Raw genomic sequence first — 13,875 nt, 5'->3', positions numbered from 1 at the left:
TTTATAGTATATAAAGGTCGTATAGCAGCAGAATACTTGACTCAAGCTCTGCCTGATATCTGCCGTAAAGTTGTTTATAACAGAAAAGCAGTTTCACTGCTCAATCCAAAGAAACTAAAGAATTTCGTAATTCATTATTTATATATGAAAATGTAGAAAATATTCTTTGAAATGTAGCATAATTTATCTCTGTATTTATCCATTTCGAAAGCACAATTTGTTTCATTCAAGGAACTACATTTATTTTGTTCTTTAAAGTAATGTAAATTAAGAAAACTGAAATATTATTATTTTGATCTTTCTTCGTTTCTACACTGGATTTTGTCAAAATATAAAAAGTGAGTGTTTATTTTGATATCCAAAGTCTGTCAATACTTTTATATTAAAGACAAAAAGGTCATAAAGGACATTTGTAGTGCGTTTAATTTTCTATTGTGAATAATTTATCTGAGAAATACATAACTTGTTTTACTCTTCCCCCCTTTCAGTAAGTTTTTTTGTGATTTTTTTCTGTAAATTTTGAATGAATATTTTGTTGAAAATGAAGTAATGTATTTCCCGTCCTCTGACATATTTAGCGGAGTTCTTGATATTATGTGTAATAGCTGAAACATTAATATTACAAATCCCGTGCAAGTACAATGAGTATTTTCATATTTCATATTGAATTTTGATAGTTGAAAATATTTATTAAAAACGCATTTTAAAAATTGTATATGGACATATTAATAAAATTCTAAATATGGTTTGGGAATTCTTGTGCAAGCTTTTAAGGTTTCTATTCCTTACCATATTCTTTACCAAAATTACATTTCACGTGTTTTTTTTCATGCTGGACAGTGCTTATGGCGAAAAGCGCAAGAACTGAATTATGCGGAAGCTTATGTAAGTAATGAAAATGTGCGTGTTTATATAAAATTGTTGTTAACGTTGAGTTTTGTTTCAGGACATGATGTTATCAGAGTATTTGAAGAATTATTTGAAAATTGCCCAAACGAACTAGACCCCATTATCAATTACTGGGAAGATACGTATATACGACGAGTAAGATGCAACCGTCGAGCAAAACCACGATTTACAATACATGTGTGGAATATTTGAGCGCCATGGTGGCCAAGAAACCGATCCACCGCGACCAATCTATTAACTTCCAAACTTTCTGCTTAGGTAAGCACGCACAGCATTTGCGAAATGTGCAGGAGCGCCGTCATGCTGGAACCACATTCGCCGAATAATACCATCAGGAACCTCGTTCAGAAGATCCGGTTACATAGTCTGAAGAAATGTCAGGTACTTACGTCTTCAAAAGAAACGTCCAAACGAGACGGTAGTAAATACGGGGCCAACAATCAGTCACCGACAATCTCAGTCCATACATTGACAGGTACCTAACGTCTTCAAAAGAAACGTCCAAACGGGATGGTAGTAAATACGGGCCCAATAATCAGTCATCGACAATCTCAGTCCATACATTGACAGCAAAACGTTGTTGCGCAGCTCCGCGTCTTGTACCGTGTGGGTTCTGATGAGCCCACATATGCAAACTGTGTGTATTGAAGACACCCTCTCGAGCGAAAAACGCTTTATCGGTGAAAAGAACAAAGGTTGGGAAATTGGGATCAATGGCTGTTCTCTGTATGAACCACTGACAAAAAATAACACGCTTGGGATGGTCGTCTACTGCCAGTAATTGCATTCTTTGCAAATTAAACGGATGTAACCCTTCATCGTGTAATATCGTGCTTGCGAAATTTCAAACTAGCCTAGCCTTACCTCGTGTGCTAGCATCAGGCTGTTCGTCGATTTCCTGTAGGACAGCTTCCTCTACTGCTAATGCCCATGCCGATCGGTGCGTTCCTCGATTAACATTACTAGCAGCAACTGTTTCACACATTTGTCGATGAATAAGTGAAAACATATGATGCTGTGGCACACAGCGGTTGGGAAGCGCGCTGCATACAATTGGCTGGCTCGAAGATATTTTCCTCCTGCCGCACCGTAAGTTACATGCATATCTGCAAAATCGTTCCATGTATACCAGTTCATGTTACTTCTGCAAAGTCAAATAGGAGAATGACGACTGACTGCACGCGTCAAACAGCTGTGCTTATGTATGAAAGTTGTGTACACACAGAACCCTCTACACCACCATGCGTTCGTCTGCGCCCATGCTATCTTCTTCTTTTCCTATTCCCCAACTCCCCACCAAATATTGATGATGAATTCTGAATCACCCTGTATAACTAGGCTTAGCTTTTACTTTTGGGCTATTTTGTCGAGATTATCTTGTCGGCGCCATTTAGGTTTCGCTGTTTAGTCGTGGGCTATTTTGACGGGTACCTTTCTAAATTTTATCAATCGTGCTGGTTTTACACTTAGAAAGAGCTCTTGTCAAGAGACCGAAAGCACATTAGACCGTCCATACATAAAATATCAGGGAACGTCGCAGGAATAGTTGAAAACGTCTTTATGCAATATCTATACCAGTCTTCATTTTTTCAAGCAATTCTGTAGTACTTTTCGAAGTATGACTTGTTGCTTTGTCTTGAAGCAGTTTAAAGTCACTGGGGTCAAGAAATGGAATGTCTGCTGTAAATATTGGACGTAAAACGTTTTCTTGATAGTGCGTTGAATTGATTTTTACCCCCTATGTTCTTATTTTTAATTTCCCATTGTAAGAGAAGTCTGCGACAATCATAAACCTTACTGAAATTTTCTTTGCGTTGACCGAAGCAGATCTGTGCATTTTTGTCTCTGTTTTCGATAATAAATAGACCTTTTTTTTATTGTAGTCATTTATGTAAACTTGTGCTTCATCAACGGCCGCAATGTATTTTCATTTATCTCCTAAATAGTTTACATAGAGGATTCTATGCATTGTTCTCGGTTAAGGCATGTGCGTCGGCTAAAGCTGGTGAACATTATGTTTTTTAGCTTTTTTAAGTTGCAAATCATGATTTATTATTTTATTTAGTGTTGCTACAGATGTATTTAAAGACTACAATTGATTTCTGCATTAGCGGATTATTTCTTGCTACCAACGACTTTACTTTAGAAACAGTACGTACCTTTTTCGGGTGTTCGTATGGAGTCGTCTTCGCATGCAGAAGTAATGATTGACGGTTTTCCTCTTTCCCATTTTGGAAATTTCAGCATAGGGACCCTGCACCTGATGGTTTGGGCAGCGTTGGGTACACGATACGCGCATCTCTAGTTCGGATCGACGGTAATTTGAACGCAGATCGGTACATTTCTGAAATCTTACGCTCAGTAGTTATGCCCTGTCTCCGAGGCCTGCCAAACGCCATCTTCCAACAAGATAATGCAAGATCACATGCTGTACGTCGTGTTCTGACCTTCCTCGATATACAGTATTGTGTGTGTATGTGTGAGTATGGCAAAACCTCGAGGGCTATCTGCCTAAGGGGAGGGATGCCTTCGTGGAGGACTTTCTAAGGGAAACTGGCTCTTATACACGCTACACATGGGGAAAACCACGAAAACGCCCATGCAGCCAGTCGGTTTGCGGGATTCGAACCTCGGACCGAACTACCAGTGTTCAGCGACTTTACCGCTCGGCCGCTGGTGGGCCCCTCGATATACAGAGTGTTTGATTGCTGCCCTGGCCTGCACGGTCTCCAGATCTATCCCCCCTTGAAAACATCTGGTCATGGGTTGCTGGGAGAGTGGCCAGCCATCCCTCTCCAGTTAATACGGTTGATGAAGTGCGGCATAGACTTGAAGCAGCATGTAATGCGTTGCCCGTTTCTGTCATCGAAGCCCAGTTCAACTCCATGCCTAACCGGGTTCGCTACCAGGGGTGGTTTGAAAGTCCTCCACGAAGGCATCTCTCCCTTTAGGCAGATAGCCCTCGTGTGCTTTGCCACGATTGAATAATCCAATCTGCTAACAGGGGTGGTAGCTGTTTCTGCTGATTTTTCACTCCTGTAAACCCAAAAACTGATTACAAATTTAATCATTTTGTCTTCATGCTATACTGTTTACGTACAGTCAATATCTTTTTCGTATTTGCTTTCCTTTATGGTGTTGCAATTTTAATGTCCAGCGGTGAATTTGTGCTATTTGTTTGTTATTTTCGTTTTTGTGTATTATTTTATTGTTTTTATTAATTTATGTATATTTTTATTATTTTTTATTTATTTTTATGTTATAGTTTTTATTTATTTTTCGCAACTTCATATGTGTTTATTGTATAATTTTGTACAATGTTTGACTTATGGCTACTATTATGTTTGTATTATTGTATTAATTCATATATTATTATACATCTTTTTAATTCCGAGTTTTTTTTTTTTTTTTTTTTTTTTTTGTGTGTGTGTGTTGGAATTCTGAAATTATCTTAGAGAACCAGGGATTGAACCAATGGTGTATCGGACCTTGGCGATATTAAGCAGTTTCTTGCCTGTTTGGCGACATACGTAAAATCACACGAAAACATATTTTTGACACCCAAGAATTGATTTTTCTTGAAGATTCGTGTAGTTTTATCCCTCCCTCTGTAGTAATAGTAGAAACAAGAGACTTGCAGAACCTGTGAATCAGTTGAGAGTTATGATGTGTTTTAGACTCATTTAGTATCAAACGATTTAGTCTTTGTTTTTTAAGCGATTTTGTAAGCTGTGAGATTTATTTTACTTTAAAGAGAATTTCAGCTTGTTACAGTAATTTTCTTGGGCTATATTTAGCTGTTTTAAATACCTGTAGAAATTCTTACGACCTCAAATTGAAATAAAGTTTGTTTCCGTTCTTCGTCTGGCCTATATTATTTAAGGGGATTTCAACGAACCCGTAGCATATAACAATATGAAAGGATCTGAATAGTTGTCTGTATTTGCAACAGTAAATTCCGTTACTGAATTTCTTCTGAAGATTACTATTTGGATTTGCTGGGATGTTTTAAATTAAGGATGTACAAAAATTAACTGATTGTTTAAATAATATAAGGCTAGCTCTGGCGTAAATATTCGGCATAAGAATTAAATTTTGTAATGAATAATGTACCGGCAAAATAAATTTTCCTTGTATGTATCTTATGAAACTATTATGATTTAATATTTAATTTTTGATTTTCATATATAGAAGCAATAAATCAGTATGAATTCGAGTGCAAATTTCTAAAATTTTTTGTTCAGCAATCAAGAAATTGAAAAGTTTACTTTTTCTAAATCATATGACTTAATGCAAAAAATTAAGCAAATTTTTTTTTTTTAGACGAGCATTGATTTTAGAAAACTTTATTGCGTATTTCAAGAGAATCCAAAATATATAAAGGTGGTTTTTGTAAAAAAATGATTTGACGCTGGTCATTCAGGTACAAAAAAGTCAGTTTTGAACAAAAACAATGAAACTTACTGTCAAATTTTAATCAATACAAAAATCAGGTTGTCATGCTTCTCTTGAAAATTTTTCCATTAAATAGTGTACAGTTTATAATAATATTTATCTCGAAATAGTGTTGCGTTTTACTAAATTTCTCTTTGGTTTTGCCATAGTAGAAATAAATTAATAAGAAAGAAAGTTTTGATGACATCACATTCGTATAATTCATATAGGATAGAATGTAAATGGAAAATTTAACATCTCTGATATTTTTCGTTTTTAATAATGAAATGTACAATTCAGAAATTATGTGTCAGTTAAATTAATTGGAAACTAGATTAGTATATTAGGTTGCTGAGAAGCCTTTACCAGAACTTTGTGACATTTTCTCAAAATATCTGAAAGTCAACACAAAGCGTTAATTTATTCTTTAAACTTGATCTTTGCTGTGATTTTAAACTAGCTTTCGTTCCTGCCTGTGTGCTTTGTAATTTCATATCTGATTATTTAGACAAGCTATATTGAGGGAATGCAGTATGGGTTATTGGCTCAAAGCGTCCGTAATAGCAATTTCGACCTCGAAAATCTCTTATTTAGGGCAGTATTCGGCTGTATATCTCAGCAGTTGCAGATGTAACTGTACATGAGTTTGCATAGGCCTTAGGAGTATATAATACTACGTTGATTGACAAATAGCTCACGAATAATTTAGGAAGCTAGTTGCTGTAGTGTCACAAATTATCCACCTATAATCGATTTGCGGATGCCTCAGTTCCTCTGTTGTCTTATCATTACACCAAAGGTTAGTTTGATTGGATTGTCAAAGAGCTTACGAATGGTTTCTTTGCATTAACGAGAAGACCACGTAAACTTAGAAGAATCAAACGCGTAGGCCTTAGATCCACCTGCGTAACGTGAAAAGCTGTTTATGGTAGGATTCACATGGTATAATCCTTTAAAAGCTTCTTCCGGCATGCATTAGCAACACCACCGCCAAAGCATACTGTTAGCAAAAGAGTATCTTACTGATATGTACGTGTGGCACGGCACTGTTCGTTTCTTGTGAGACTACATGTGGCGTGAATGATACGCTAAGAATTACTGGAATGGAACTTCGCAGGTTTTATCTTAGGGATCATTGAATGAAGGCTTAATTGTTTCTGTGGTTATACGTGGCAGAAGCAGAGCTTTACTGCTAGGCAACCAGACCTTGCTATGTCACAGATACTGGTATAAGGATTTTGCCTAAATGATCTAACCTTTAACATTTATTCCAGTCTGGTACAAGAACTGATCAGTCACAGCGAGGCAAACGCGTATTGACATTCGGTCAACAAGCTGCATATTTACGCATGCGCAACTTTACCTTTTCTGATTGTAACCCTGTTTCGCTGTTACGAACGGATTTAATGACTTTTACACCTTAAGCTTATAAAAATAATGACGACAAAGAAATCATATGAATGCTCTTTCATTCCCTATATAGGATTTTACTTTAATAGACTGTCACATCTTCTAGACACCGAGCTGTTCCTTTAAAGGTATGTCGTCATCAGCGAATGGAGTATTGTTTCGCTCTTAAAAAATTCAGTTCTGCCGCGATTATTGTTTGGTAATTTTTAAACATTTTTTATAGCGATAAGAAAATTCACGGTGGTGTCAAATATTGATTAAAGTGTATTTGCATATGCCAGGTTCTCTACATATTTAGGGGTACATAACCAATACTTAATATTTTATGATAGGAAGGTTCACCATCAAGCAAAGAACGAAAGTTGTTCAATTTTACTTCGAAAAATCAATTACTTTGACAGAACGGGAGTACCGCAACCTCAGTATTTTTTTCCCCCAAATCTAATGGCGGGTACTTGCGTATTCGACAATGGCCACTCCTTAAGCCCAAAAATGGGCATTTTATTGTGAAGGCATACGGCCACCGTTGCCTCCTATGAAGGGTCGGACAGTTACAACCATATGCCTTTTCCGGAATTTGAACCTGAGCCCTCTGGTATCGCAGTCGGCTTCAATAAAAACTATACCTTTTGGACGGCTCTTCAATGTTCTGAAGGCATCTAATAAAGAAATCTCTTGCGATACAATCATTCTAAAGGGTTCTTAACCGAGGCATTAGGGATGACCGGATATGTCGGAACTGCTTCTTCTGTGTTTAACCAAATGCTAGTACTTCACAAACTCTGGCACTAATTGAGAACTCCGAACCAGTAAATGAGTCAAAAATGGATTTATACGATTTAATTGAACTATTATTTACATATCTATAAAAATAGTACGTATAAGATTCCCCAGTGTTCGAATTTTATAACAGTCTGTCCTAGCGTCTTTACACAGACCCTTATTAGAATTCATGGTGAGACGTCAAAATCTGTAACACCCAGTGCTTTAATAAGTAGCAATTGGTTCAATATTTTCAATATTCAATAATGATTTTGCTAAGGGAAGTTTTTGGCAATTTTTCTCGACTTTTGAATTTCAGTTGGCCATTTCATTACCAGATTGAATGGCCACACAGCCTTTTTTTTTTTTTTTTCTCTGGTGCTACCTAAAAAAGAAAAGTGCATGCAAATAAGCTGCTAACCACGTAAAGCTTAAAGCTAATATTTTACAAACGAGTCAAAAGTTGGAGCTGGAAGTCTAATGAGAGTTAACCCTTTCTGGCACACTACCTTTTAAAGTCGGAACTTTGATTAAAAAAAAAAAAAAAAAAAAAGAAAGAAAGAAAAAGAAAAAAAAAGTAAAGGGGAAAAAAAAGGGTAGGCAGTCTACTTAGGCCTAGAGAAGTACACAAGTAAAATTTTGTGAAGATAGCACTTATCGTTTATTTCTGTGGGTGTGCCCGAATAGGGCACACTGATTGAATAGAGCTTCGAAAAGAGTGCTGAAACGAGGATTTTTGTCAATGAACTGACCGATGAGATGCGGAGAAACAAAGAATACATACTCTCAGTTGTCCTAGATTGGTTACAGCCGAAAACATCGCGGACGAAATCGTCGCGGAGAAAACAACGCAAGGCGAAAACGTCGTGCTACAAAACATCGTGGGAGAAAACATCGCAGTTCTAAAACATCGCGGTAGAAAACATCGTCGTCGAAAATAAAGCGGTTCAAAAACTTCGCAGTTTAAAAACATCGCCGTCGAAAATATCGTGGTAAAAAATAAAATATCTACAAATCATCGCATGACGATAACATCGCAGACATGCTTTTTTCAGGCTTTAATAACTGTAAATGGATATTCCCATAATGATTTGTGAGCGCAAGTGATGTAAGGAAGGATAATTTTTACTTTCACATTTTTTTATTAACTAATAAATTTTTGCTGAAAAAATAAGAAGGAAACTTAAGCATAGAAAATTAAATGCAACTTAATAGATTATACTTTTTATGAAAAATTACCTGTAAAATCTTTATAAAAATGATTTATTAATGGTCTTTGTTAGTTAACTATGTCGATTTAAAATTCTATTAAGTGCTATAAGTTGCATTAATTTTCTATCTTAAGTTTTCTTTATATTTTCTCAGCAAAAATTTGATATTTAATAAAGAATATGAAAGTAAAAATTATCCTTCTTTACATCTTGCGCTCACAAATCATTATGGGAATATCCATTTACAGTTATTAAAGCCTGAAAAAACCATGTCTGCGATATTATCGTCATGCGATGATTTGTAGATACTTTATTTTTTATCACGATGTTTTCGACGGCGATGTTTTTAAACTGCGAAGTTTTTGGACCGCTTATTTTCGACGACGATGTTTTGTACCACGATGTTTTCTCTTTGCGATGTTTTCTTCCACGATGTTTTGTAGCACGACGTTTTCGCCTTGCGTTGTTTTCTCCGCGACGTTTTCGTCCGCGACGTTTTCGTCCGCGATGTTATCGGCAGACACCCCTAGATTATTGGTGAGCCCGGTCTGGGCACACCTAGGGTTGCTTTTAGGCAAGATTTCAAGGTAAAAGTTTAAAACTAATATAGAATATGGAAATTAGTATACAGCCAAAAAAATAACATAGAAATTTCTTTTCTAACAATTCCTTTTATACCCTAAAAAAAATCTGGAAGATTTCTTTGAAAAATGAGGTCTTAAAAAACTCAACATGGCTAAAATATATGGACTGGTTTGTGTTGAGCTGCCATCTACTATAAATAAAGAAGGTTCAGAGTAACCTATAAATCCCTTTTCATTCAATTTTTCTGTGCGTACAGAAGGAAATTTTTAGGTGTGTCCAGACCGGACACATTGTACCGCAAAGGGTTAATGGAGAAATGTCTGGAGAACGTCAAGTGGAGACTTAGCAATGGCTGCCATTTAGAAAATGTTAGTTTCTAAATATAACGTTAATATATTTCTGTAAATTGTACTTAATAACGGTATATTAAAAGAAGAAATGTTAATCTTTATTTAAAACATAACGTTAATGATGAAGCAACATGTAGAAAAAGAATATTACTAGCATTTTGTGAGATGTAATTATTAGTTTCAAGTAAAATTATGCCGTCTAATTCTCCATCAGAATCATACGATTTTGTGACACTAAATGCAGCACTTATGCTGTGTATGTAGATTCTTTTTTACTGTTTTCCATTTTGCTGAGAATGCCGTTAACTCAACTATTTAGTTGCTCCAAAATTCTGTTTCATTCTGTTCTGTCAGGGCATTCTGTTTCAGCTTATCGAAGCTCCACTGCACTAGAAAATGTGGAATCTTTTTCAATGTAGGACAGCATGTATGAAACCGTTTTTCTGAAAGGTAGATGCGCTTTGTCTTTTAGCTACTGTTAAATGTCTTGTGCTTATCTTTTACAGCACTGTTCTTGTTTTTAAAGGAGGTATAAATAAAAGTTTTTTAAAGTGTGTCATTCCATTTTGTTCTTTGTATGTTGAAATAATTAACATAAGAGATATATCTCTTATGTTGGAAAAATCTTCGGCTTCAACTTGGATGTGTCTCATTAATATTCGTGACTAGTATTGAATTGTATGAGGGTAGAAAAATGATTTGAAATGAGCACAAGCATACAACAATTAAGAATTTAATGATTATGAAGTGACACCCACTTATTTACATAACAGTCACAAATGCAAATCAATTAAATAGCAATAAATAATAAAAATAAAAAATGAATCAAAACTGCGAATGCCTTAATGAAGAATACAGTTTCGGTGTTTGTTTAGCCAACGGCCTTCTTAGGTCCGGCTGACAGAAATCGGCTGTAAACTGTAGCTTGCTGAAGGCCAGTAAACATCGCGTTCTCCGAGTAGCCGGCAGTGGTGGACGTAAGCTGAGATAGAAATGTCGTCCTTGGCACGGACACATCTAGTTCCATTTTTACATTCGCATCTGAAACAAAACACAGTATATTAAGGGAAAAAAAAAATGCATCGCTAACATGAAACAATGTCAATGTTTTTCCGTTAGTAACCTTACTTCAGTAAGCAAATATTGCCAAACTGTGAATCCTCGCTATTTACAATCGAAAAGGAAAAGCCACTTCATTTTAAAATTTTCCGATGAGACTAAAGTTGTACGATTTTGCGAATGATGAAATGCATATTTCTAAACACAAGACAATACATTGCTATACATTGGTTAGCAGTTGAATTTAGTAAATGCAGTAGTTGGAGTGACAAAAATTTATAATTTCCCATAATTTGACGCAGTGGTGTTAAAAAGAGAATTTTCACTTATTGTAAATAATCTTCAGATCTTCGGCACAGAAAGATCTAAAACAGACATTGAAGCATCGAACCAAAAAAGGTCAACTGGGAGTATGTTCCCTCTAATAGTCGCACAGCTTTAACGACATGACATCATTTTGGAAATGAGACAGTTTATGACAGGTACAAGTAGAAGAGCGGGACACTAGAATTTCGCTGGTCATACAACTATAATCCCTCCGCATTAATTATGCAGTTCTGCTCCAATTTTGAGGGAGAATACTCCAGGGGGCAGTCCGAGGGTCCCTCCTTTCTCTATTACCAGCTTCTCGAGAGAGCTTTTGACTTGCCGTAGATTTTGAGTGCCCGCTAAGAGAGTTTATTTTATTACTCCTATTTTGTATTATCACCCCTTATTTACGCAAGTATTTTTATTTTATTACCCCTATTTTGAGTACCTTAAGCGTACACATAAACCGTAGGCTTACAACATCCATGGCTTCTCCGGAATTCGAACTCGGGCCCATCGATAACCACTATACCGGCTGGGCCAGGAGTCCTTGTGACAGCTGATACTATTCCTGCAGCAAGTTCTTGCACGCTTGTTTTTAGATCCTTCAGAGTTTGGGGGAAAGGAATGGAGAGTTGCTTCCACAAGAGCGTCCAAGGCGTGTTCTATAGGGTTTAGGTTGAAGATTTGGCTGGCCAATCCTTCCGGTTAATATTAACATTTTCCAGAAAATTGTCCACCATATTAGCCTTATGTAAATGAGAAATGTCCATAAAAATGAAGTTGCAGTTCTGGAAAGGTGAGCATAGGGCTGAGATCTCTTATTTTTACCTCACAGTATTCCAGAACCTCTTTCAGAGACTTAAAATCTGTGTGTGCTTTCAACATAAAGGTCTGCCCAGACCATCTCACGCCTTGGTTGCCATAGTGGTCATTTTCTCAGATGTTGGAGGATCGACAGCAGATTTCTGGTTCTCTTCAGATGAAGGTAAGTCCATAGTCAGTGGTTACGTTGAATTGGGACTCATATGTGAAGGGAATCGTTCCTTCCTGACGCTTGATCTGAAGCTGACGTTCTTGGCTTTCTGCTAAGCGGTTTCTCTTGCGTGCAGAAATAAGCGGTATGTAAACAGCAAGTATTTTTGCAAAACACGCGATATCTTAGGTCCCCGTGTTCGCCTTTTCAGAGGTGCAGTTGGCTGTCAGTTCATTTTTCTGAACGACAACATTCGTCCACATAGCAGTAATCTGGTAGATGATTTTCCATGGGGCTATTAACCCATTGGATTAGCTAGCTAAATCTCCAGATATTCGTCTACATAGGGATAATCTGGTGGATGATTTTCCAGAAAGTGGGGTTATTAACCTGTTGGATTAGCTAGCTAAATCTTCAAATATTCGTCCACATAGGGATAATCTGATGCGTGATTTTCCACAGAGTGGAGCTGTTAACCTATTGGATTAGCTAGCTAATCTCCAGACCTTATAGAATATGTTTGAGTCTTGGGAGACTAAATGTAACTCGTCTTTTCGTACTCTGAACCCCACAAGACCTGAATCTCCTATTAGCCTTCTTTTTTGTTTAATTTTGAAACTTATGCTTTTATAGCTTTCTACACCGATAAGCCTTACGTACGATCATGTATGAATATCACGATGACTGTTGTATCTTCCTATTATATTCGCCTGTGTCCGTACTGAATTTCATTAAAATCTATACATCAGTTATGGCGATAATAAGCCAAATGTGAAAACTTCTCTCAATTTTGGTAACAGACTATTTGTAATTTAATAGTTCTGCATAAACTAAGTCGATTCTTAGCAAGTGGTGTATGAACAACAGCAAGTGAATAGTTTCAATACAGGTGAAGAGTCGATGCGTTAACAAATGCGAGCTTCTTCAAATTTCTAAAAGGAATTGGAATGTTTGAGAATGCGTGCAGTCGAATACGTTCACATGATTAAGCGAAAATAAAAGTTCATTAGAATGCTAACAGCTTTTGTTGGAATAGTTTGATGTCTCTTCAAGCGGTAATTTGTTCCTCATAATGTGCTTTATTAATTAGCAGATTGTTTTTGGCCCCATTGACGCGAAACTATTTCTTACGTCTAGCATCTTGTTTTGAACCCAACTAGAGGCCAAGTAGTCAAAACCGTTAAATACTGGTAGTTCAACTAGAATTCGAACTCTGGCAAACATGTTAGTGGCACGATTGGTTTTAATCACGTGTAACGTGAATATGAGCATAATTCACATCAGGTCAGATCTAACATAATTTAGATTAAATAAAATTTCTTGAGAAAAATTATACCAGAAATCTTAGAGCTGGAAGAATGGTATTTGCATAAGAACGAAAGATTTGGCAGCTATACCACTGCATTATAACGAGAGAGTACTCTATGTGTTTTAGAATTTATAATTAAAGAACACGTATCTGTTTTAGAGCGCGTCATAAACAATATACAATTAAACATTAGTATTTGGCAACGGTTACGTTGTCTCCTTACAAAAGGAATTTGAACAGTTTCAACAGCATTGATGGATAAAATAGTGCTTTTTAATAAATTTTATTTAAAATAAATATATAATTTCTAGTATGAAATATACTAGCTCAATAATGATGTCAATTTCATATTAAAAATTGTAAGAGAAAATTATTTTATTACAAAATACCAAATATATTTGAAAAGAATACGGCATAAATAACCATTTTAAAATGTGCAGATTAAAAGCATAAGAAGATTTTGTCAATGTTTTGAAAGAGTAAATAAAAATTTGAAAATATTTCACATTAAAAGAACTTCCAGCATACATAATCATATGAAAATTACTTTTAATTTTAACG

The 13,875-nt window shown here is 36.0% G+C and overlaps 1 protein-coding gene across 5 annotated transcripts in view; it reads right to left on the bottom strand.

Moving 5' to 3' along the window:
* Nucleotides 1-10,378: 10,378 nt before the first annotated feature.
* Nucleotides 10,379-13,875, bottom strand: part of LOC118186780 (uncharacterized) — a 58,595-nt gene continuing 55,098 nt past the window's right edge. For all 5 annotated transcript variants that reach the window (XM_035356926.2, XM_035356932.2, XM_035356945.1 and 2 more), the window contains exon 3: nt 10,379-10,702. In XM_035356926.2, coding sequence (XP_035212817.1) covers nt 10,549-10,702 — 154 coding nt within the window. In that variant the 3' untranslated portion in view covers nt 10,379-10,548. The remainder of the gene's footprint in view (nt 10,703-13,875) is intronic.

The sequence above is a fragment of the Stegodyphus dumicola genome, chromosome 8 (assembly GCF_044657685.1).
Source record: "Stegodyphus dumicola isolate Sdum_Otavi_A_Nest chromosome 8, ASM4465768v1".
NCBI lineage: Eukaryota > Metazoa > Arthropoda > Arachnida > Araneae > Eresidae > Stegodyphus > Stegodyphus dumicola.
Note: the sequence above shows the minus strand (reverse complement) of the source record. Positions and strands in the feature narration are given on the sequence as shown.